We start from the raw sequence: 24,361 nt of genomic DNA, 5'->3' as shown, positions 1-24,361 counted from the left end.
ATGTCCGCCACACGCCGCGCCAGGCCCAGGGCACCCTCCGAAGACCCAAACGACCTGCCGCCCTACGAACCCCTCGAACTCACTCTCTCCGACAACGTAGCCCGCTCCCTCAACGCTCTTGCCACTGGGCGTGACTCCCGCCGATATGAAGAACACATCCGCAAAGCCACGACCCTGCTGGGCCGCAATGTCGCCGCCGCAAACGACCGCCTCGCCGAGCGCCAGGGCGACCTGCAAACGACCCTCGCCAAGCGGGCCGCCCGCGGCGCGGAAAAGACGCCCGCCGATCTCCATCTCGAGGCCTGGATCGCCGAGTTCCAAGCCGAGGTCGCCGCGCTGACGGCCGAGTCGGAAGCCGCCGTGCGCGACCTCGTCGACCGCAAGGCCGCGGCCCAAGACGACAAGGACGCCATCGCCGCGACGGCCGACCACATCCAGTCCTTCCCGACGCGCGCCCAGCGCCTCCGCGACCGCCGCGGCGCCGCCGCTGCCGACATCTCCACCCAGGACGCCCACTTTGACGGCGACGACGACGGCGCCGGGCCCGACCTGGCGCCGCCCGAGGACCCCATCCACGACATCCTGCAGGGCGTGCGCGCGGACAAGGCGCAGGCCTACGCCGCGCTGCCGCCGTACGAGCGCTACGCCCTCAACAACGACTACGCCGCCTTCAAGAAGCTCTGGCACGACGCCACGCTCGGCGACCAGGACGTGCCGCTGCCGGATCCCGCGCGCTGGTTCGACCGCGACGGCAACCCCGTCGCCTCGGCCCGGGGCGGTGCGCGGCGCGGCGCCGACGGCAACGACGGCGACGGCGACGGAGAAGACGAAGATCTCATCATCGAAGGCGAGATCCACAGCTTCATCTGCCCGCTGTCGCTGCAGCCGTTAACGCAGCCGTTCAGCAACAACAAGTGCAGCCACACGTTCCAGAAGGAGAGCATCCAGGCGTGGTTTGCCGAATCGCGGAACCAGGAGAGGACGTGTCCCACGACGGGCTGCAATGTGGTACGTGTTCTTTTCCCTTTTGCTGCGTTTCCCGGCGTCCTCCCTTGGGTTTTTCGGTTGCTCTCACCTGTTGTGCTCGCTATCTGATGCCATCTGTACACCTGCTGGCTACGCCTTAGACCTCCTTGCTACTACAACCTGCGAGCATCGCCTGTCCTTCTCTGGAGGCTTTTCCCAGCCAGCAGTCCGCTAACGTGGGCACTGCAGCAACTCAAACTCAGGGACTTTTACGACGACGATCTCATCCTTCGGAAGATCCTGCGCCAGAAGAAGAGGCTGGCAGCGGAGGCTGCCGCCGCTGAGGAGATAGACGACGAGAGTGATGAAGACGAGGCGCCGAGGCGGCGGTCGCAAGCCGTCAAAAGGGAAAGGCGGGGCAGCGACGACGAAATAGAGGATGATTCTTGAGGGCAGCATGCCAGGATCACGAGAAGTGGATACGAACAGTACATGAAACGACGTAGATTGATACCCAAAAGACGATTATTTGTAAACCTATTCTTCGGCATACAGCGTGACAGTCGCAGTGCGGATCTCATAAGGCTTCATTTAGCTGATCTGCTCAAAAAAATCTATAAACTCCATGCTGCGCTACGCTTGTTCCTCTGCTCGTGACTACGTGTCCTGTCCGTTTCACGACGCGTATTGCATGTCAAACCACCGCCGCCAAGGCCACGCCCGCCCCGATGATCGAGCTCTCCTTTGCCGGGACGAGATCGATGCTCAGGCCTGACTTGCCACTAGCTTCCAGAAGCTCGTTTACAAAAGACTGGCACATGTCACGGTATCCCGGGTAGCTCTCGAGCACACTCCCGTTGAAGGCCACCATCGTGTGCTTGAGGGCGAGTTCTGTGTCCGCCGTGGCAGCTTCCGAGGGCGACAACGTGGGCAGCGTCTCGCGGACGCCGTCGAGACGGAGATCCCAAATGCCGTGGACTGCTGCAGCAAGAATGGCAGCGGAACGGCGGGAAATGAGAGCGGAGATATCGCGGAAGAAGGCGAGATCTGTTGCGGTTGGTGCGTGTGATGAAGGATGGCGCGCTGCAAAGGCCGCAATAGCTGTCTCGAGCGTAGCGTTGTCACTGTGATTGTCAGTATTGTAGATTGATGCCAATAGAGCCAATCAGCTCACCTCTCAGTCATGGACATTGTCTCGGTGCTCAAGGAGTAGGGCTCGGTGAGGTTTTCCGGAACCACCCCGCCGAACACACCAGTTGTCGCGATGGCCTCGAGAAGCACGAATCGAGCAACTTCGCCCAGGTACATGCCGCTGAGCATGTGCTCCAGCGGCTGAAAGTCGGGACGGGGATGCCCTGCTTTGAGGTCGGCATCCCAACGTGTGATTGATAGAATGTCATGTCCAAACATGCCCAGCTCTGTGTTGACAATGACACTCTGCGCCTCCTCAAACCACTCCTGGGGTCGTTCACCAAATTTGGCAGCGCCGATGAGGGGCACAGGAAGATGGGCAGCAATGTTAACGCCGGTGCCGAGAATGAGCCCGAATCTCGTAGCCGGGTGAGTGTAGGCTCGAGAAAGCAATGTAGCATTTCCGTCGTTCAAAATGACGAGCAGCTCTGCCACGAGACCAGAGCGACGACAGGCAGCTTCAATCACGGTACCGAGATCCTGTCCCTGGAGACCATCGGCGGCGCGGAATCCCTTGCCCATACCATGAATGCGACCACTGCGGAGGGACGTTTGTCTACAATTTGTCAGTGACCAGCCCATAAGCTTTCAGGAGGCGAACGAAACATACTCAATAGGGAAACTCCAGGACAATGCCATGGGTAACGCGCCGTCTTTCTCAGCTCGGCGGCCCTCTTCCTCATTCTCCAGTGTTTCGACAATCCTCTCAGCCATCCAGTCGAAAAAGGCCAGACCTTCTAGATCCTTGATCGTCTTGTCGATGCGGAACGATTTCATGCTGACAATCTCAGTCTCCTTGCCCTTGATCTCGTAGTCATGGCCACGCAGCTCCACCAGAGCAACTCGCAATGTAGAGCCGCCAACATCGAGCGCGAGGTATCTTCCCCTCTCCAAGCCGGTAGGAAGCTTGTGGTTGAACGAAGGCAGCATGCATGCCGGGTCGGTCTGTAGTCTAGTCCGAAACTGTGTCTTCAGGGCGTGAGAGAGCTCGAGTAGGCCATCGTCTAACAAGGGCCCAAGGATCAGATCCTCAACCTCTCTGAGGAAGTCTTGTGTGGACCGTCGGAGGCCAGGAGCATAAGGCGCCGAAACCTTGCCGCCCTCATAGATTGATTGGGACGAGGATGAGGAGGAAGTTGAGGACTGCTTGGCGCTGGAAGGGCGATGTGATGATGTGGTCCAGAAGGTGAGCAGGGACTGTATCAAAGACTTGCCGCGCAGAAGCTGCTTGACAATGGCGGCAAGGAAGGATCGGTGGATGGTTGTCATTGCAGAAACGAGCGGCTGCATGACATGGGGCAACCGTGCTATGGTGAGGAAGAGGTTCGATGTAGGGTCAGGTGGGACATGTAAGTGACGAGAGAATGCAGGGTAAATAGGCCAAATAGAGCTCAAGCCATGTCCCCTGTGTTTTGGTGTGACCTTCGTGACGGAGCGAATATGGCATTCGACCCAGGATGGTACCAGCTGGGTGACAATGGCGCCTCGCGCGTCGCAGGGCGACGGGTAGGTGGGACACGGGCTGAGGATCGACAGGGCCGCTGGCGCCAGATGGTATCGCGACGTTTAGGTCGGGTTTCCTCTACCCTTCGACCAACAGCTGTGCGGTGTATGAAACCTGCCGACGGTGGAGGGGCCAGGAGAGTTGAACCGCGTGGTCGCTGTCACTCGCAGTTGTCGAGGTGGCTTCTCGGCAGCAGGGCGAAGGAGGCTCGATGGAGAGACGACGAAAAGGGTAGGGCGGCACAACGCCGACAGATGGATGGACCAATGGGCCGGTGGACTGGAGCCAAAGCGAGTAACAAGTAGCAAGACGACGGCAAGACAGGGCAAGACACGAAGATGAAAGTGGAACACTGGGAAAGGGAGGAAACGGGTCCCTCGAGTTGAGTTGAGTCGAGTCGAAGCTCCCCTGCGTCCGTTCCATCAATCCGTCCGTTCACAACGTCGCACAGGCGATGGGGCGACAGATGGTAAGATGGTAGACTGGTGATCCACTTGGGTCCTCTCACACTCTGGAGGGGAGGGGACGCGATGCGGGTGCCGTTGTGGTGCTTGCAATGCCATGTAAGGCAGTATGCCGAGAGCGCAATAGCAGGGATGGTCCGTCGTTCTCTCGCATCACTGTGTATTCTCGGGCGGCCCACGACCTGGAACTCGAGCGTTCTGGATGGCGCGCATGCCGGAGCCGGAGAAAAGGGCACAGGGTTGGTGGGATCGTCGGCTTCTGGCGAGGCTTGGTGGGAACTGGAGAAGCTGAGGATGGCGTTGCGAGGTGGAAACAGACGTCGTTGGGCGCCGGTCCTTATGGGTTGTAACGTTGCTTGTGCCCTCAGTGGGCTCCTGCCTGTAAATGTTAGCCTTGACCGATAAGCCTGGTGCCGTCGGATAATCGCCGGGCCCCACCCAGATCTGACTCCAAGCCTCCAAGATCGACGGTGCAATGTTCCCTCTCTCGACTCCGTGCCTCATCCACCCAACCCACATGGCCACGACCAGAGGCTACGAGCGCCATCCTTGTTCATCCGGGCGCTCGTTGCATCTGAGGCGTTCGTCGAGGCAGGCATCAAACCAAGGGTCCAGGCCCACTCTATTGTTTGTACCACACATGCTTCGACTGCAATCCTGACATTGTGCAGCCAACCTGCGTCAGCATACGCTCTGAAGAACCTTGACCTGTGGGAAGTTACGCTACGCATGCATCGGTGTATCAAGAAGATTGATTGGCCAGCGGACAACAAAAACATCAAGACTTCGGCATCTTCGCGATCGTGAAGGTTGATGGTTGTCGAGGCTCGCCTGGTCATCAAACCGTAGCACACACCACCAGCTGAGGCGCTCCGTATCAGTCGTCGTGGAGGCATGTACCCTTCAGCATGCGAGAGCATTCACCAAATGCTAGTGACCCGTCTCCGCCGAGCCGTTGAACGTCAGCCAACGGCCTAGCAACATGGGGATCACACCATCCCCGGACTGGCTGCCCCCGCCTACAAAGCGTTCCGGCCTGGTGGAACTCGGGCAGGGCAGCGTCATTGTACAGTCCAGCACCCATGCCGTGGCCCTTCCTCACGTATACCGTCGTGACGTTCCATACCCCCACAGCGGCGACCTCCATGCTCGACTCGTGGATGACAGGCTCCCGAGACTGTAGCCATGACGGTGCCACGAGACGATCGATTACGCAGTATCCATGCTTCCACGCAGCCAGCCCAGAGGCCGTCTGCTCCGATTCGCCTCCCGGGCAGCTTGTCTCTCTCCCTAATAAGGCGAAGCCTCTCACGGTTGAGCTTTACTTTTTATGCTGTCCCTCCTAAGCAACACGATTCCCAAGACGATCCTCCTCAAGAGACCTCTTGCTTCCTTTCTTCCCCAAACATCTTTACCCCCACGCTAGACCCCTTTCATAAACTTCGTCATGAGGCTCATCATCAGGGACGATGCCGACTCGGCAGCCGCCTACGTCGCCAACTACATCGTCAACCGCATCAGGGAGTTTGGTCCCTGTACCGAGAGGCCCTTCGTCATGGGTCTCCCTACTGGGAGTACCCCCATGGGCGTGTACAAGCTCCTTGTTGAGAAGTACAAGGCTGGCGAGGTATGTGTTCCTAGACGACATTCGTCATATGCATGGCTAATGGTAATCCAGGTCTCTTTCGAACATGTTGTCACATTTAACATGGTGAGTAATATGCTTCACTTCATGCGTCCTGCTCGTCTCATACATCGCATACAAAATCCAGATGATGCCCAAGAACATCAACTAACTTGCTCAGGATGAATATGTGGGCATCCCTCGCGACCACCCTCAGAGCTACCACACTTTCATGTGGCGCAACCTCTTCTCTCACATCGACATTCTCCCCTCCAACGTCCACATCCTCAACGGCAACGCCCCCTCTCTCGAGGCTGAATGTACTGCCTACGAAGCCGCCATCAGCGCGGTTGGCGGCATAGACCTTTTCCTCGCCGGCATCGGCGCCGACGGCCACATCGCCTTCAACGAGCCAGGCTCCTCGTTGGCCTCGCGCACACGCGTCAAGACCCTAGCCTATGACACGGTCCTCGACAACGCGCGCTTCTTCGGCGACGACCTCGCCGCCGTGCCCCGTTGCGCCCTGACCGTCGGTGTGCGCACCGTCCTCGACGCCGCCGAGGTCGTTGCCGTCGCGCTCGGCGCCCGCAAGGCGCCCGCCCTGCAGCGCTGCATCGAAGCCGGTGTCAACCACATGTGGACCTTGTCGGCGCTGCAGATGCACCCGCACGCCATGGTCGTCTGCGACGAGGACGCGACGCTTGAGCTCGCCGTCAAGACGGTCCGCTACTTCAAGTCGATAGAAAAGGTCGCCCGCGAGCGCGGCTACGAGCAGGTCCTGCCCGCCGAGCTGCGCGTCCACCCGGCCTCGCCCACCTCGCCCGCCAGCAGCGGCAGGGACTCGGCCGTCGTCGTCGACGCTGTTCAGAGCCCCACCGTGCTGCGCCCGCAGCCCGTCACACCGGCCCTGCTGAGGGCCAACAGCCCCGCGCTCGACCCCAACGTCCGCGCCGTGTCGCCCGATCTCGACCTCGTGCCGGATCGCATGGCGTCCAGGATCCCCGAGCCGGCTCTGACGAGGCGTCTGACGCCGAACCCGGAGCAGCAGATGCCCGGTCTGCGGATGAATGCCGTCGGAGCGTGAGGTTGCCGCCTGGAAGCGGAGAAAACGGACATTTGATTTCTTGGAATTGGAACGATTGCTTCCCACTCGTTTTGCGGAGTTTGATAGAGACCAGAATGATATCCAATGTATGATGTATTTGAAAATGAAAGAAAGCCAGTCAAGGGCCTGCCCGATCATTCATGAATATACGACTTTATATTTGCCTTATTTGCAACGCCGAGTTAGAAGACGGTGGCACATGTATCCCATCTCACCTGACTGTGAGAATGGGAGATTAGGGAGATCGATGCCTCCCCTCCCTGGGTGGCGTGTGAAGCGAAGATTCAGCCCTGCATGGCTTGGATTGCAGTCCAGAGAATTGGCAGCTGGTCTATGCGACAGTTCAACAGTAGGCGTTTGAAATCAATGGTCATGGGTATTCAACTGTCTGCATCCGTCTCAGCTTCAGGCCTCTTTCCTGTCCCACTCCTCTCATCAACCCTAGCGCATGGCTGTGGCCAGGGGCAGCTTATATGGTACATAGATGATAATGCGAGCACGGCGCGCCGGATCTCTCAACCTCAGATTCTCCACAAAAAATACATCGTGACACCCTTCCATACAAATATGTGCCCTGTTCTTCAAGACTCAGCCGTGAAGTATCTCTTCATCTTGCTCCGCATCTGCTGAGCCTTGAGCTCAGCAGGCACAATGGTGTGGTGTACAATGTGGGGCCGATACACGGCTTCAACTGGAGGCATCCTGTTCAGAGACGTCAGCTGAAGGATCTGCAATCACAGAGTGTGGAACATACCAGTCGTCCACACTGAGGGGAAAGTATTCATAAAGCATATCCTCGTCATCCTTGGGGCTCTGACTGGCTGTCGGTCTCGTGGCAGCGGCCGTCTTTGAAAACCGCGGACTCTGCAGCTCCGCACTTGACCTGTTCGGACTCCTCTCGTCTTCGGATAGAGAAAGATTGATTGGGCCGGACACTCCCTGCCGTGCATTGCTACTAGCTAGCAATGCGTGCCCCATAGACCTGCTGGGCTCGTTGGACCAGGACGGTATTGGTGGCCGTGAGATGCCTGGAGACATGGCTAGCCTCTTTGCCGAGTGCAGTGTGTTTTGCTCTTTCGACGGTTGTGGTGTCGGCCAGTCGCCGGTGTACTATGAAAGGTCAGATGACGACAAGAGAATATCGTGCTTATTACCATACCTGAACACTGGACCCAGATGACGACAATCTCTGCAGTGGTGGCGGCTGCCCCCCATTGCTGTCTCTATGCTGCATGGAAGCATCTGAATTGCTCCGTGCACCAGACTTCTTCTCTCCCGTCAGGGGTATGTCCTTTTTGCTGTCAAAATTTCTCGGGCTCCTCCCCCTGACGATGACGGGACTGGATGCAATCTCCGCAACCTTGACCCAATCGCCCGACTGTGGTCTTGCAAGGAGGTTAATCTGCACAACGTAATGTTGCTGCAAGCCTTTCCGTCTTCCGTTGTTGGCCGTCGCGTGCTTAAACTGAAGTCTCTTCCAGGACATGTTCAGCGTAACACGATTCGCGTCGACTTCCTGTCCGGCACTGAGATCGAGCGGGCAATTTGGCGGCGCACTCGTTGCCTTCATTTCCTCGCCTGGCATAGGGTTGGTGCTCTTCCAGGGTATCGATATGATCTCGGTCCCTTTACTCTCAATGGACTCCACGGCACCGATGGAGGCCGACAATTCGAATACGGGCATGTGATTTCCGTGCTCGTCAATGACATGTGTGATGTGTCGTGGGAGCGTAATCTCCCCAAGACACTGCCATAGGTTTCGTCGGTAGCAGGTCAGCTCAAGGGGTCTCCCAGCCGTGTCCCCGCCGAACACGTCCTCGGCGACGAAGAACATGCCACGCAGCTCAGCCGTCATGGATGATATATCGACGTGCTGCCCTGCCTCGTCGACAAGCGTGGCCCTCGGCGCGGCAGCTGAGAAGCCAAGCAACTTGTTGTCCAGCTCTTGCGTCGGGGAGTCCTGGTTCGGGTCCTCAATCGGCGGTTGAGCCTCGTAAGGCCGGGCAGAATAAGAAAAGGGGTCGTCGAAACCGGCAGAGAAATCTTGAAAGTCGTAGGTGGGCGTGAATGGAAGTGAAGGAAATGCGCCATGGACGCTGTCCCTAAAACGTGGATCATTAGCAGTGTTCAGTGTTCAGGGGGGGAGGAGGGGTGTTCCCCAGTCAGAGAGTACGCACATCAGCGAGTCGTCGAAGATGGAGGGGTCAAGCCCGTCCACGACGTCTGGCCCGAGGCTCATGTTGTCGTCTGGGGTCGCAACGGCAAGCGGCGGGGGCATTGTGTTGAATGTCTCCATTGCATGGCTCGGTCGACTTGCGACACGAGCGGCGATGCGATGCGCACGCCCGGTGCGGGGGAGATGGCGGACGGAGGCGATGGACAGGTCGTCTCAGAGATGACGCCGGGAGTCCGTATATTGTCTTGTCAAGGTCTTGGTCGTGTCAGCAAGCTTGTGGTGTTCGTTTTCGGCTGCCGGCGACGTTGGGTAGGGCACTTGAGTCCGGAACGAGGGTCTCGTCGTTAGGTTCTCGGACACAATCTGCCTTGGGGGAAAGAGCGACAGAGCGCAGCGGCCAGCAGCGGAGGGCAGCCCACCTGCCTGGTTCAACCCCGGAAAGTCCTTGCCCTGCCGTCCTCGGACGATTCCTATCAATAAGGGCTGGTCTTGTGATTGGATAGAGAGCGGCACAGTTCGCACTGTAGCTTCGAGAACGGGTCCAACTGGAGCCTCCTTGGGGGGGTAAAAAGGCGCTAATGGGTTGCCTTTGCGGGGATGTACAGGGGTATCACACCACTGTCTCAGAGCCGAACAGTCGCCCTCAGCACTGTGACGTTGACCGATTTACCCCAATCGACCGCCACATCCTGTGCAGAGGCAACTGGAATCATAGACATCACGATGTCATGTGTGAAAGCCTGACATTCCACAGCAAAGCATCATGAACATCCGTTGCCCCGATGGCAGTGAGATCTTCTCCGCCACTCTGCTGAACACTAGGTTACACCTGTATTAGCCTGAAAGGTGGGATATGAGACAGTACAAGCCACACTGTTTCATCACATGGTTATCTCCAACCTGTCGAAGCTAGCTAACTCTATGCCCAGTAATATTCCTCTTGTGCCAGGCTTCTTATCATCCCACGATATTCCAGAATAACCTTCCCATCAAATCTTGATGCTTTATCTCTTGCAATTAACTCCTGTGTAGTAATCACTCTTTCAAGCGGCCGTCCGTTCATCTACAGTGGAGAAACTGGGTCTCCCAAGCCTCCGCGACGATACACCAGCGTACCGAACTTCCAGACCTCGTCAATGACGAGTTGCGTCGCCCCATCCTGCTTCTCTTCCGAGAAGACGACAAGGTCGGCGTCAGCCCCGGACTCGAGTGACCCTTTGGTATCCTGCACCTCCAGCATCGCCGCCGGCGTCGAAGTCACTGACTTCAACGCCTTGGGAATAGTGGTGCCGGACCACTTGAGGAAGTTATTGACGCACTCGATGAGGGTGATTGAACTGTTCCATCATGTTAGCCGTCCGGTCACCTCAACAGAATCCGTGCTACTCACCTTCCAGCAATCGTTTCCGTCCCCTCCAGAAGTAGCGTAGGCCCAACCTTGATGATTCTGCTCTCCGCGTCGCCATTCGTCCACTGGTAGGCGCCATCAGGCAGGCCCATCATGTGCATGGCATCCGTGACGAGAATGAACCCATCTGGGTGCGTGTTGAACGCAATGTTGACCGTGGTCGGGTGGAGGTGGATACCATCGGCAATAATACCAAAGTATGGCCTCTCAAGACTCTGCGAGGCTCCAAGGACGCCAAAGACGCCCGGGTTTCTGTGGTGTAGCGGGCGCATCGCGTTGAAGAGGTGCGTGATCATCGTGGCTCCCGCCGCGACTGCCGAAGAAGCCTCCTCGTATGTGGCTTCTGTGTGTCCAATAGAGCAGATGATGCCCCGTTTCGTCAGTTCAGGGATGAACTTCATCATCTGGCCTTGTTCAGGGGCAATGGTGATCTTCTTTATGGGCAGAGGCGCGTCGCCCGACGGGGTCAGGTTGAACGAGCCGTAGCAGGCCTCGATGTCTTCAAATGTCTCTGCTACCTGCAGCACATCCTTGTTGTGGATGCCATTCTTGGAGGAGTTGAGAAACGGTCCTTCGCAGTGCGCGCCGAGCGACTCTGCGCCATTCTCGTGGTGCCGTGAGTTGGAGGGCCCCAGATATGGGAGAACCTACACCACTTAGACATGTTCTTCTTCTAGAGTACTGAACGGCTCTTACCGTCTGATACAGTTCAGGGTTCTGCGATGTAAGGGTAGGCGCGTAGGATGTCACTCCCGTCGCCACCAGCCTCTTGTTCACCTCCAGAACCTTTTTGCCATATTGGGCTGCGTCTTCGAGAAGCGTGGAAAAGTTGAAGCCAAAGCCACCGTTGAGCTGCACGTCGATCAAGCCGGGCGAGAGGATGCGTCCGCCCAGATCGATAGACTTGTCCGGGACGGTGAGCTCATCGAAGAAAGCGGCTTGGCTAGAAATGACTTTGCCTGTCTGAGAGCTCACCCAGAGGTCTTCTGTCACTAACTCATCGCCCCTGACCAGGCGGCAGTTGGTGAACCTAGTGATGCCGCTTTCGGAGCGCGTCGGCGAGAGAGCGATAGGCATAGTGTTGGATACGTTGATGCTTAGTTGGTTATGATCTTCGTCTTCGGTGGTGTTGTCAAGGCCGTTTTGCCCGCCTGCTTTCTGGTGTTGACTCCATACATGCATGAAAAGACGACGGCATAAGGGCTGACGGCTACTGATATGGGCTTGCACTGGCTAGGGAACGTGGTCTCCAACGTGCCCAAGGCCGGATACCGGGAGGGGCGTGGGGTTGCATGCCGTCATCTGTGGTCCATGGAGTGACAGCTTGGACGGGCTCGTGGCAACACTCGTGGCCACAGTAGCCTCCGCTTGGTGGCATGGCAGACGGCAGCGTTGGCCCGCATGTTCCGTCGGTCGGCCGCCAAGGTCACTGAACGGCGATATCTCCAAGGGCCCGCAGGTACTGGAGGGTGCAGTGTGAGTGGAACCCATCCTTTGTCGAACACCATGGAGGAACAGAATGAAGGCTACCGGATGGCTGGATGGGGTCAAGAATGGACCCTTGACATTATCGGTTCGCGGGAAGCGTTACAGGGCTGTCTCGACAGGGTGACGATCCGATGGCGTGGGTGGACTTGCTGGAGCCAGCCTCAAGCCAACGTGGGCGGGTACGTGACGTCCAACAAAAAACAAGTCACTTGTATCTTCAGAAGGCTCCCTTGATTAAGCTTCTATGGTCGCCCGCCTAGGGTAGCAGGTAGGTGGGTTGAGTGGGACAGGACGTGTTGGTACGGTCGTTGAGGGAAACCCACTGTCATGTAACGTCGCACATCTGACCGAGGCGCCGAGGGACATTGGTGCTGTTATCGAAGGCTCGCCCCTGTCTCCAGCTTCCAGCGTCCACGACCACTGAGTTTACTCCCCAGGCTCCCCACGCCCACTGACAGATTACCCTGCCCTGCCTGCACGTCGTGTACAGCGCACGTTCCAGGTCCCCTCTCGTGCAGACTGCACAGACCTTTTTGCCCCATTCCTTGATCAGAGAGGCCCTTCGTGTGTCCTCCAATCACTGACTCAGCCGAGGCTCAGCCGGCTCACCGGGCTACACCGTAGGTTGCACGGGGCTATGGCGCCTCGACCACAGCCGCTCATGGCCCAATCCATCTCAAACGACAAGCGGGAGTCAGCGACCACTGGTCCAGAGCGAACCAAACGCCGCAGCTCCGACAAGGCTCATCGCCGCGAACTGTGGCCTCTGGATACCTCCAAGGCCAATGGGCACACGCGCCGCACGGGGCTATCTCAGAAGCCGATAGCAGCCATGGCGTCCAAGGCAAGTAAGGTCGACATCAAGCTCGATCCGATATGGGAGGACCTCGATTGGTATGTCAGCGGCTCCTCTGGTCTGGTGAAGCTGGAAACGGAGTGTTTGTAACGGTGCGCATGACTGACTTTGTCACATGAAGGGCCATTGGGCAGATGCTCATTATGGGCTGGGATGGCACGGAAGTCACACCACAGATCCGCACCTTGATCGAGGAGCATCATCTGGGATCCATCCTTCTAACGGCTAAGAATCTCAAGTGTTAGTCCAACGTCTCTCGGATCCTTTGCCTGCTTTCACTGGAATCTGATTGCTAAAAGTGACCAGCTGCCCACCAGACAGCCAAGCTCGTACAGGAGCTTCAGACTATCGCTCACAAAGCGAACCACCCACAGCCACTGCTGATCGCTGTAGACCAGGAAAACGGTGGCGTCAATAGTCTCTTTGATGAAGATTACGTCTGCCAGTTCCCCAGTGCCATGGGCATCGCCGCCACGGGCCGGGCCGAATTGGCTTACGAGGTCAACAAGGCCACGGCATCTGCCGTCGGAGCCTGTGGCGTGAACATGATGCTTGGCCCCGTCCTTGACGTCCTCTCTAATGCCAGATATCAGCCTCTTGGCGTCCGTGCCACGGGCGATGACCCACAGGAGGTCTCGCAGTATGGCATTGCAGCAATGAACGGCATCAGAGATGCTGGGCTAGCCTGCTGCGGCAAGCATTTCCCGTCATACGGCAACTTGGACTTCCTGGGTTCCAGCCTCGATATCCCTATGATCACGCAGACACTCGAGGAACTTAGCCTGAGCGCTATCGTTCCTTTCCGAAACGCCATCGCAACGGGGAAACTCGATGCCATGTTCGTCGGCGGATGCGGCATTTCTAATCCCTCCATGAACATCGCTCACGCTTGTCTGTCGGACCAAGTCGTCGATGACCTGCTCAGGAACGAGCTGGGATTTGACGGCGTCGCCATATCGGAGTGCCTCGAGATGCAGGCCCTGAGCCACGACATAGGCGTTCAGAATGGAGTAGTGATGGCTGTCGAGGCTGGGTGCGATCTCGTTCTGCTATGCCGCGCATACGATGTTCAGCTTGAGGCCATCCGAGGCCTGAAATTAGGCCTTGAGAACGGCATCATCACCAGAGGAAGGGTCATGACATCGCTGAATCGGGTAGTCAAGCTCAAGTCAACATGCACCTCGTGGCAGACAGCACTCAACCCGCCAGGCGTATCGCTGTTATCAAAGCTCCGGCCTTCACATTTGGCCCTGTCCACAAAGGCGTACGACGACTCGATTACTGTCATTCGAGACAAGGATCAACTCATTCCACTCTCGAGGTCCATGGATCCCGATGAAGAACTTTTGCTGCTGACGCCCCTGGTCAAACCGTCGCCTGCATCCTCGCTTACGAAAAGCCTGTTGCAGTCGAAAGGAGACCAAAGCGGAGCACCACACATCCACGAGAAATGGGCACATAGAGACAGAGGTTCGATTATGAGCGGCGAAGGAGTCTTCAGAGACTTTGGCCGATCGCTGGCTCGGGCCAGGCACGGCAAACTCCTCCATACAAGCTACACGGCGAATGGGGTTCGACCAGGTATTCAACTTTCCTTCCCAAGGGTCGTCAACCACATACTGACACGATGCTAGTCCATGAGAATCTAATTCATCGAGCATCGACAATCATTATTGTGACAGCAGATGCAAATCGAAACCTCTACCAAAGCGGGTTCACCAAGCACGTCGAGATGATGTGCTCAATGCTGCGATCAAGAGGACAGAAGAAATCTGTCATGGTCGTTGCTGTCAGCTCGCCGTACGACTTTGCTCTAGACAAGACCATTGGCACCTACATCTGCACTTTCGATTTCACCGAGAACGCCCTAAATGCCTTGGTGCGAGCCCTGTGTGGAGACTTTGTACCAAAAGGCAGCTTGCCGGGGACACTGAGGAAGAGCAAGAAGGTTCTGAAGTCTCGTCAAAATTGGATTGTGGAGGAGTACGACCGAGAGCGAGACGCCGATGGCCTTCATGAGCTCATCAAAGCCACCGCACGAGCGAACTCGGCCGATCTCGGTTGCCTAGAAACTGCTACTGCAGCATCGTTTGAGCTCTTTAACCCGAAGATCGACGAGACGCACTTCGTCGTCCGGAACAGCAGCACAAACGCTTTATACGGTTTCGCTGCCACGTATGCCATTGATAGGACAGGCATCCTCGGCGCCATATTCGTGGACCCCTCCAAGAGAAACCATTCCGTGGGACGGTCTCTGCACCGAAGAGCCATTCGACACCTTACCAAGAAGCGAAGCATCAAGAAGGTCCAGCTTGGTACCTGTTTCCCAGGCATATTTCTCGGCATCCCCATTGGGGAGGGCATCGCCGCTTCCTGGTTCGCAAACAACGGTTGGGACATTCAATTTCCAAAACGCCTCACGAATCTTGTCATCAACGATTTGAGCGCTTGGACCGTTCCTGAAGGTCTCTTGCAAGGGATTCAACGAGCGAGCATCAGCTTCGATCTGATACATGGTCTCGATAATGGTGATGCCGAACGGGTTCTTTCTCATGTCAGCCAGCACGCGACTGCTGAGGTGTTGGAGCTGTATAGGTGTGCCCTTCAGGAGACAAAAGCTTGTGGCATCGTCCGAGCCAAGAAGGCAGATGATACTTTGCTTGGTACGATTATAATTTGCAGCCCTGGGAGCCCGTTGGCAACTTATGTCCCGCCATTGATGCCACGCCGTGGAGAAGGCATCGGCGGGGTGCTGGCGCCCGTCGTGCCACCGACATCCCAGGATGTTCTGGTGTTACAGGGGCTGGTGCTGATGGGCACACGACAAAACAAGGCGCACAAGTCGGCCAAGACGGTGCTGAGTTGGGTGAGTCATCCTTTTTTCAACTCTTTGCGTACTTTTTCTAATACGTTTCCAGGTTCAGGATGCTGCCTACGAACACGTTGTTGCCATGGGCTTCGAAATTCTCCAGTCATTTGAGGAGATCACGAACACTCCAGATACAGTAAGAAGACTTGCATTGCCCCAGATGAATCGATGAACGCTGACACGCTGATCTAGTGGGCCGACCTGATATAATGAGAATGATTGATGTCTATACTATGCACGGCTAATCGATGAGGCTTTCTCGAAGCCTAGCAGCTACGTCATCACGTTTGGTCTCTCCTGGAATTAGTCGTCGCTCTATATGTTAAGGCGTGAGAAGGCCAGGCCGATACGGGGCCCAGTAGGGGCGTGGCACGGTTATAACGGCAACAGTTCGAACCGACCCCATTCGATGCTTCGCATTCAGAAGCTGGGTGCACAGCACAAATTGGGGCTTAACAGTTTGCCGATGGTTCCATCAGTGCAAGCCGGTAGCCGTCGCAGAAGTCACTGATGCTGACAACAGTCGCCCAGATGACTCAGGTGGGACTATGCACGGGAACAGTCTGCACGATGGCTTCGCGGTTGCCAAATCCACTGGCTGCCCTGGAGAGCGCTTTTCTCATGACGGCGCTCTGGTGGAGTCCTGGCTCCGTCATAGATAGCAACTGCCAGGACATAGCTGCATCCAGCGTCTCGTCAACAGCCTCCATGGTTGCCGTGCAATGATCAGGTAAAAGAGAGGGATGCAGCACCTGTGCAGAGGGTGGTCAACACGGATGAATGTCCGTATTCCAGGGGCATGTGTAAGTGAAACAGAGAGATGAGTCGTAACTGACAGACTTGAATGAATACGCGTTCTTACCGGTTTGCCAGTTCGTTCCCAGATACATGGACATGTGCTTCAGACATTGTGTCTGTCTTTCAGGCAGCCCTGTTGAACGTTACGAATGCCTGAATCTGGATCAGGCTTGCTGGAGCAGTATGCGTAAAATGGATATGCAAAAGGCGCTTCTGTGTGGGCTGGTCACCCGCTGCAGCTCAAAGCTTGGGGCAAAGTCTCGAGTCGGTCGGTTGATGCTTGCTCCTCCTCTTCTCACCCCTCCTCCCATCCCGTGCCCCGAGTGTGTGAATGGATCGACCAAGCTCAGATAGCCGACCCTGACGTCCGTCCAGCTGGGACGAAGAATGCACAGCACCAGAGGAACACCAAGACTGCAATCGGCCCGCGTATCGTGAGCCTGCCGATCTGAGATACGCAGAGTTGGCGAAACATTCAAGTCCAATAGATATCCTCGCAGGCGGTCGGGTGCTCCTCGTCTCATCTGAAGTGGGTGTAAGCTACTCTATCTCATCTAGATCGCTCCCGCAGTCCCGCCTCCGGCCCACAGCCCAACAAGCGTCCAGGGCGCCCTGGGTGATGAGACTCAGCATTCGCATGCACCCACGAAACCATCCGAGGGTATAGTTTTCCTCGTCGTCAGGGCAAGCAGTGCAGCCAAGACTGCCTCCTTCATCTCCGTCTTTGCATGTCGACTGCACCGCCGGAAGGAGACCTCCATCGCCAGTTTCGTCGAGCGCATAGTGCTGGTGGTGTGTAGGTAGGGTCGTACTGCGCTGGTGGCTGGGTACCTGGCCGGCCGCATAGTGGGTGGGTTCGGCTTCTCCAAATCCTGCTTCAGGGGTAAAGCTTGCGAGGACCATACAGCACTGCAGCACCCCGCCTGCAGTTGTTTGGACCTCGCGTCCGTCCTATTCAGCTCGCCTGCATGTTGGAGTAACAATGAGGAGAAGGAATGTGTTCATGATCCCAGCAGCATTATCCGCTGTCGCCCAAGGCCTTGCTAACTTGTCGTTCCGGCTGGTTCAGCAATCGACCTCTATCACAGCTTGTGGATCTTCGAGGTGATGTTCACATTTTCAGCATGAGAGTCATCTCCAGGAGCACATCGCGGTTCGTGTCCACAGTCCAGGTATACGCGCATCGCCTTGCCGGGGTATCGCCATTGGCGCCCTGGCCAGCCTTCATTTCGAATCGGTCTGGTTGTGACATATGAGGTCGGACCTGCACACCTGTATTTGTCGATAAGATCTCGGGTCGTCGGAAGTCTGGCCTTTCTCTAGCTCTCTCGACCCACGACCACGTCAGACATAGATCGGACAATCCATAATATATGTGGTTGAATCTACCCTCCAAGAAAACATATGGTGTTCGAGACGAAATTTGATGTATGTAATTACATCATTCTGCCTGTGTGGCATGGTACTCTTCGCGCCCATTTCAAGCGGCGCAGTGATTATTGGAGAGGCACGGAATCGGGCCATGACGTCGTAAGCATGAAAGCGAAAGAGCGCACCCAAACCCCAACGTTAATTGTGAGCTTAATCCCCCGGATTGATCGTCGTGAAAAAGGCTCGTCTGTGCCCCTGATCGACCGCGAAGGCTTCTTACTTTGGACTGGCCCCATGGAGGATTTGTTCGAAGGATTGTAACGATTTCCTTTTCGAGCGGTGAAGGCTCGTCATCTGGGCGGTAAACTTGGCACACCCCTGGCTTTTGACCTCCAAATACAGCATCGCGACCATGTGAATGCAGCCTTATAACCTCGATGACGTAGCGAGTTTGCGAAACACAACAAAGCAAGAGCTCGTGGCCTGCCATGAGTCTGTCAGCATGTCTATATATGTCAGACAGTCAATCGTCTTGAGTGAGTCGACTCGAACGACCATCAATCGAAGCCAGAAGAAGACTTTCACGCATCCCGTCTACCCAAGCGCAGCCAATAGAGATCCTATCGCCAAACAGTCCCCAAGGCCACATTTGAGCCACACCGCCATTTATTTCCTGATCGAAAAATTCAGCGGCGTAGCACGCCACCCAGATATCTGCAATGTCATCATGCGTCAACACCAGTGCCATCATTGATGTGCAATCCCCGGGCGTCCCTTCTGGCGTCAAGTGGGTCTCAACCGTCTACACAAACGAAACACTCTACGCTCTGCACAAGTGCTGTCCGTCGTCGTTCATTCACCGGTCTGGCCTCAACAGCTGCGTCGTCTGGTGCGAGCTGCTTGACGAGTGGTTGGAGGAGTTCAAAGATGAATCCAAAGGATCGTACTTCAGGAACTTATCAAGGTGTATGGATAATGAGCTGGGCGACGAATATTTCTCCGGCCTGACCGCCAGTACCCTCTCGGCTGCGGCGCCTCGAGTTCACTCGACCGGAGTGAAGAGCCTCCTTCTTGCGGCCTTGGTCGTCGCTGTTGCTGCCTGTCAGTGACGCCTAGGCTGAGCGCTGGTGCTTTTGGGCGAAGTCGATGTTGCATGAGAGCATGGCGCATTCGGGGTGGGCGGCTTCTTTTTCTGATAGCGAGCGAGTTTAATCAATGTTGGCTGCCAGAGCATCTGGCGTCTTTCGTACTTTTACTGGTGAGCGCCATTCTCTCCATGAGATATTCCAATAGAACCAACTGTGGAAAAAACAATTCGTATTCCGTTTGCTGACGGGGGTAGCCGCGTGCTAGTAGTTGGAGGCTGCCGTCACGTCTCCGGCAGGTAGCCGAATGACCGGACGAACGAGTTAGCTAACAGTCTCTGTTGGAAACCCCAGGGACCACCTACCTCCTCAGTTCTCAAATCGCATCGACCGCGAAGCTTGTCGGCAGGCGCGATCAGTGTATCATCAGCGAAAAAAAAAAGAAGGAAAAAAGGCAGGGCTGCAGACGAGCCCCGAGTCCCGCACCCTGCACATCCATCACCACGCAAAGCGTCCGCTAGTCTAACGCCCGTCCCCGACCTGTACGAAGCCCACGTGGCAGCCCGAAAACCTACAGCGACAGCGCAAGCAACAGTGTTGCAAATGCCATGAAAAATAATCATGAGGTATAGTGCTGTGTGAGGAAGAGTACCCCGTGAAGTGTGGTAGAGGATGCACCATCGTAGTGCCTTGCAATGGAAATAACTTGTAGGGGTGTTCCGATGATCTGGCCTAATGCAAAGCGCATATGATTTTGATTTGGAAGCCGGAATTCAACAAACCAGCCACTATGGCCGAGTGGTTAAGGCGTCTGATTCAAGATACTGAGCGCTAGCACAACTAGCGCAATCTTGTGCCCCTGAGGGGTATCATAACCAGATCTCGAGAGAGGCTCGCGTTCGAATCGCGATGGTGGCAATTTGTCTTTTTGTCCGTTGCGCAAACTGACAAAGTATCTTTTTCCAGTCGTCGCCGAATGGATGACAGCACCCGAAATGCTGGCGGCCGAGTGCAGGCTGAATGTGTTTTACTCTTTACCTCTGCGGCGGCCCTCACCATGAGACACCACATCCCCACCACGGTCTGTTTATGCAGCGCATCATCACTGGATGCATACGATATGCCAGGTGAGAGTCTGAGAATGCAAGAGACGATTCAAAAATGCATCTTCATTCAATCAATGATGGGAAAGAGAAATAGCAAAAGTCGCACCCAGGTATAAGTCTAACCACAAAGATGCATCATGCAGCAACGTCCATCTCTACACACCACTGCCGTTCGAGCCCAAGTCCCACCCACACAAATCCTCATACCTTCTTTACTGTGAATTCGCCCTTCAGCGCTGAAGTATCCTTGACCTCGCCATCGGCCCCCACCTCGAGGATGCCGACCTCGTTACCGTCATTGTCCACGAGCGACGCCTTGGCACCCTCCTGCGCACCGTATAGTCGCACCTCAACGTCCTCCGTGTAGTCGTACACGGCACCAATGGCCTTCTCGCTGCCGAGCACAAGGACCGTGTTTTCACGCACATATAGAGGCAAAGTGCCAAAGCCGTGCGTCTCGGTGAACCAGCCGGGGCCATCGCGGGTCTCTCCCGTAAAGTAAGACGTCCACTTGCCCTTGGGCAGGTAGAATTCGACTTCGCCCGATTCCTCAAAGATGGGTGCCGCCAGGATACTGGGACCCACCATGAACTGGCGGTCGAGGTACCAGCTAGTCTGGTCGTCGGGAAACTCGATGCACATGGCACGCAGCGACAGCGGCAGGCCCTGCGCAACGGAAGCCTGTGCCTCGGCGAAGAGGTAGGGCATGAGACGGCCCTTGAGTGCGGTCCACTTGGCCAACGTTCGAGAGCAGCCTTCTTCTGACTGGTCGTCGTCATCCATCACCCAAGGCACACGGTACGAGCTGCTGCCGTGCAGGCGACTGTGGCTGCAGAGGAGGCCCATGGCCACCCAGCGCTTGTAGATCCACGCTGGCGGCTTACCCTCGAAGCCGCCAATGTCACAGCTCCAGAAGGAGAAGCCGCTGAGACCGAGTCCGAGGCCGCCGCGGACGGACTCCGCCATGGCCTCTGGGGTGGACTCGCAGTCGCCGCCCCATTGCAGAGGGAAGCGCTGCGCACCGGCGCAAGCTGTCCGGGCGTACAGGACGGCCTGGTTTTCGCCGTATCTTGCCTGGAGAGCCTCGTAGACAATCTTGTTGTAAATGAAAGCGTAGTAGTTGTGCATCTTGTGGGGGTCAACGGTCTTGTCATGCCATTCGACGTCCAGCGTCGGGATGCGCTCGCCAAAGTCCGTCTTGATGCAGTCGACGCCCTGGTCGAAGAGGCCGTTGAGCTTCTCAACATACCATGTGACAGCCTCGGGGTTTGTGAAATCTACCAGGCCCATACCGGCCTGCCACAGGTCCCACTGCCAGACATCGCCGTTCTTGCGCTTGACAAGGTAGCCCTTCTCAGCAGCTTCGCTGAAGGCGGCTCCGTATTGCGCAATATAAGGGTTGATCCAGACACAGACCTTCTTGCAAAGACCAGACTCCTTGAGCTGGGCAATCTGTCCCTTGGGGTCGGGGAACCTCTCCGAGTCAAAGACAAAGTCAGTCCATGTGAAGGCCTTCATCCAGAAGCAGTCGTAGTGAAACACATCAACTGGCGAACCGCGCTCCTTCATGCCTTCCAGGAAGGACTTGACCGTGTCCTGGTCATAGTTGGTGGTGAAGCTGGTGGTCAACCAGAGTCCGTAACTCCAGTTGGGCACCTTGCCGGGGCGACCGGTCAGAGTGGAGTACCTTTGGAGGACCTCTTTAGGGGTAGGGCCGTAGATGATGTACCACTTTAGCCTCTGTCCCTCAATGGCGGTCTGCACGCGGGTGCACCTCTCGCTCCCGATCTCCAGATCGACCCTCGCAGGGGTGTCGATGAAGATACCATAGCCCTTTGAGCTAAGCCAGAAAGAGACGTTCTTGTAGGCCTGATCGCTAGAAGTGCCACCATCGGCGTTCCACAGGGAGATTGACTGGCCAACCTTGTTGTATGCACCAAACCTCTCGCCCAGGCCATGGACGGTCTCGCCGACAGCCAGTGAGGTCTGAGTGAACATGTAGTGCTTGAAGTCTCGCATATCCCCTGTCTGCATGGGGTTGCTTGGCGCGGGGCTGTATGCCAGGCCCACGCTACGGGCCTGCAGGGACGTGAGCCGCTTAGAGCCGTCGGCGCTGTGGAAGCGGATGTCAAAGTTGCTCGGGTCGACCGTTACAGCCAGCGAACCGGAAGTTAACGTCGTGCCCTTGTCGCTCGTGGAAATGGCTGCCGTGACCTCCGGTCTTCCCTGGGGAAATAGCTCAAAATGAGGTCCCTTGATCTGGGCACCAGCCCAGTGAGTCGCTTCGACAGAGATGATTCCATCCGCCTCGGCATTGACATCCTGCGCCACAATCAGCAAACGCACGGCAAAATTGATATGCGATTGGCACGATGCTTACCATGGTGATTGTGCTCCTGTTCAACGTGTGGCCGCGGCTCTCAATGGTCTTAGTCGGACACAACAGGTTGAGGCCCTTGCCATCAGGCTTTTCGTTGGTGTAGTAAACCTGCTCGGCGTGCTCAACCCACATGTTCTCGGCTGGCAGCCACATACCATCCCTGAAGCGAGGCATGATGGGCAATGTTGAAATGGAGGCGGACAATGGATCGTGAGTTGACAGACGGGGGTTTTGGCTCAGTCGGTCTCAGGTCAGGTCACAATCCTGTCAGTTCCAGGGCGGACAGACGGGCACTGGTGAAGCAACTTTGGTTCAAGGGACGAGGACAGACAGACGAGACGAGTGTGAGTTGTCTCTTGTAGGCCTTGTCCAAGGCGGAGGAAAGGAAAATGGAAAATGAGCATCGCTGGCGTCGGCTTGGACACTTGGTTGAGTCGAGGCTGACATTGTGGCCTCCGGTGATAGCCCGGCGCGGTTGGCGAATTGGGGTTAAGCAATCCCGCCGTACCCGCTTTGCAGCGAAGCTTAGACCGACGGAGACGGACCAAGTTGTGCGAATCATGTGAGGTAAGATGCTTTGGGGTCACTGGAGAAACCTTCGGGTTCCATTGGCACGGCGGGCGGGCCGGTGCAGCCAGGCGGCTTTAACGGGGCTCGAGAGGTGTCTGGGGAGGGCAGATGAGGGGAAGCTTCGGCTCGTTGGAGGGGCGTCGTTCGGTTGAGGAGGGCGGGGAGGCGTGCTTGGCTTGCTCGGATCTGCAAGCGGAGCTCCTACGCGTATCGCGAGCGTCGGCGATTGCTAGCTGCTCTATGGAGATGGTAGTCAATTGTACGCGTCTTAGTGAGGATTAGTTAGCAACATCTTCGACTCCGATAGTTCATGATGTGCCATATGTGACGAGAAGAGATCAGAAAACCACTGGTGGCGGTGGCCAGCGCCAGGTGATGGATGGGCAAGATCCGAGCGAGTATGTAAGTCTGAATTCGAGGAACCCACCCCGCCATCAAAGGCGGGATTGTGCGGAGAGGATAAGAAAGGAAAGGAGGCCATAAGCCCCCGGGCCCCTCTTTCTGCGGCCTGCCGACAACCTTGAAGCGTCGGGTATCGGGTTTGAACCGTCCTCGTGGTCATTTGTGAGAGACCAGGGCCATACAGGAGATGACATGGATGGCTCTGATGCCTGGACGCGATGGAAGGAATTGACAGGGGCACAAAGGGATGAACAGGATAAGAGTGGAGGATGGAAGATGTGGAGGACAGGCAACTGGTGATCTGCCGACCCTTGGCTTGGCTTAGGGAGGGGAGAAAGAGAGTGAGCGAATTGCCCAGTGGCAGGCCAGCGGTTCTCAGAGCCTCGGACCCCCTTCTGCCGCTGTCTGGCCATTGGTGGGAACATGGCCTTCTCGGATCCACTCCCGGCTCCGCCAAGCACCGGCTATTCGACATGTTCGACTGTAGGTAGGTACTCCTGGTGTTGTAACTACCTAGGCAGGCTAGGTAAAGGTAGCTCCTGAATTGAGTACAGGGAAAGAGAAAGAGAGTAAGGCGAGGCAGGTGGTGCCTGGACCCCTGTACCCCGGACCTTCTCCAACTGCCATCTCGGCTCCTGCTTTGGATGCTTCGCAGAGGGCACCGACCACTATCGAAAGTCAACCTACCACGCCCATCCCAACTCCAACTTCCCCTCATCAAAAACACGCTCAAGACTAGGAACAGGCCACAGGCCACATCGGGCTACTGCACCAAAGCCATGCAACAACGGCCCTGTTCTCCTCATACGATCAGCACGCCCCTCGACTCGCGCAGGAACTGCCAGGGGCTGTGCTACCCCGTCCAATGGCGATGACCCAAGGCCGCAGCTCTCTGCACCCATACTGCTCCTTGATCCCCAGACCAGCACCCTTGAGCCCTTGTGATGTCCACCCCAGATCTACCTTCACGAGGTCGTTGAAGATCGATGCGGAGTAGG

The 24,361-nt window shown here is 56.6% G+C and overlaps 8 protein-coding genes and 1 non-coding gene across 9 annotated transcripts; 5 read left to right on the top strand and 4 right to left on the bottom strand.

The window, feature by feature from the left end:
* On the top strand, positions 1-1,416 carry D7B24_003466 (uncharacterized protein; the record flags this gene model as incomplete). Its single annotated transcript, XM_028637655.1, has 2 exons — positions 1-1,008; positions 1,216-1,416. 2 exons carry the CDS (start codon positions 1-3, stop codon positions 1,414-1,416), a joined length of 1,209 nt encoding a protein of 402 aa, XP_028499211.1.
* A 244-nt stretch (positions 1,417-1,660) lies between these two features.
* On the bottom strand, positions 1,661-3,426 carry D7B24_003465 (uncharacterized protein; the record flags this gene model as incomplete). The annotated part of the gene is made up of 3 exons (XM_028637654.1): positions 1,661-2,090; positions 2,141-2,713; positions 2,768-3,426. 3 exons carry the CDS (start codon positions 3,424-3,426, stop codon positions 1,661-1,663), a joined length of 1,662 nt encoding a protein of 553 aa, XP_028499210.1.
* A 2,146-nt stretch (positions 3,427-5,572) lies between these two features.
* Positions 5,573-6,833, top strand: GNPDA1 (Glucosamine-6-phosphate isomerase 1; the record flags this gene model as incomplete). The annotated part of the gene is made up of 3 exons (XM_028637653.1): positions 5,573-5,752; positions 5,804-5,836; positions 5,931-6,833. The coding sequence occupies 3 exons, from the start codon at positions 5,573-5,575 to the stop codon at positions 6,831-6,833; spliced, it is 1,116 nt and encodes a 371-aa protein (XP_028499209.1).
* Positions 6,834-7,435: 602 nt separating this feature from the next.
* Positions 7,436-9,150, bottom strand: D7B24_003463 (uncharacterized protein; the record flags this gene model as incomplete). Its single annotated transcript, XM_028637652.1, has 4 exons — positions 7,436-7,556; positions 7,609-7,964; positions 8,014-8,956; positions 9,032-9,150. 4 exons carry the CDS (start codon positions 9,148-9,150, stop codon positions 7,436-7,438), a joined length of 1,539 nt encoding a protein of 512 aa, XP_028499208.1.
* A 943-nt stretch (positions 9,151-10,093) lies between these two features.
* D7B24_003462 (uncharacterized protein) lies at positions 10,094-11,515 on the bottom strand (the record flags this gene model as incomplete). Its single annotated transcript, XM_028637651.1, has 3 exons — positions 10,094-10,367; positions 10,421-11,085; positions 11,135-11,515. 3 exons carry the CDS (start codon positions 11,513-11,515, stop codon positions 10,094-10,096), a joined length of 1,320 nt encoding a protein of 439 aa, XP_028499207.1.
* A 1,072-nt stretch (positions 11,516-12,587) lies between these two features.
* D7B24_003461 (uncharacterized protein) lies at positions 12,588-15,861 on the top strand (the record flags this gene model as incomplete). The annotated part of the gene is made up of 6 exons (XM_028637650.1): positions 12,588-12,820; positions 12,904-13,022; positions 13,089-14,353; positions 14,425-15,648; positions 15,701-15,787; positions 15,844-15,861. 6 exons carry the CDS (start codon positions 12,588-12,590, stop codon positions 15,859-15,861), a joined length of 2,946 nt encoding a protein of 981 aa, XP_028499206.1.
* A 2,678-nt stretch (positions 15,862-18,539) lies between these two features.
* D7B24_003460 (uncharacterized protein) lies at positions 18,540-18,929 on the top strand (the record flags this gene model as incomplete). Its single annotated transcript, XM_028637649.1, has 1 exon — positions 18,540-18,929. One exon carries the CDS (start codon positions 18,540-18,542, stop codon positions 18,927-18,929), a length of 390 nt encoding a protein of 129 aa, XP_028499205.1.
* A 760-nt stretch (positions 18,930-19,689) lies between these two features.
* D7B24_003459 lies at positions 19,690-19,823 on the top strand. Its single transcript has one exon. It is a non-coding gene; the product is annotated as a tRNA-Leu (tRNA).
* A 389-nt stretch (positions 19,824-20,212) lies between these two features.
* D7B24_003458 (uncharacterized protein) lies at positions 20,213-22,565 on the bottom strand (the record flags this gene model as incomplete). Its single annotated transcript, XM_028637648.1, has 2 exons — positions 20,213-22,333; positions 22,392-22,565. The coding sequence occupies 2 exons, from the start codon at positions 22,563-22,565 to the stop codon at positions 20,213-20,215; spliced, it is 2,295 nt and encodes a 764-aa protein (XP_028499204.1).
* Between the last annotated feature and the right edge of the window lie 1,796 nt (positions 22,566-24,361).

This window comes from Verticillium nonalfalfae (assembly GCF_003724135.2).
Source record: "Verticillium nonalfalfae strain VnAa140/NRRL 66861 chromosome Unknown scaffold_2, whole genome shotgun sequence".
NCBI classification, from domain to species: Eukaryota; Fungi; Ascomycota; class Sordariomycetes; order Glomerellales; family Plectosphaerellaceae; genus Verticillium; species Verticillium nonalfalfae.
Note: the sequence above shows the minus strand (reverse complement) of the source record. Positions and strands in the feature narration are given on the sequence as shown.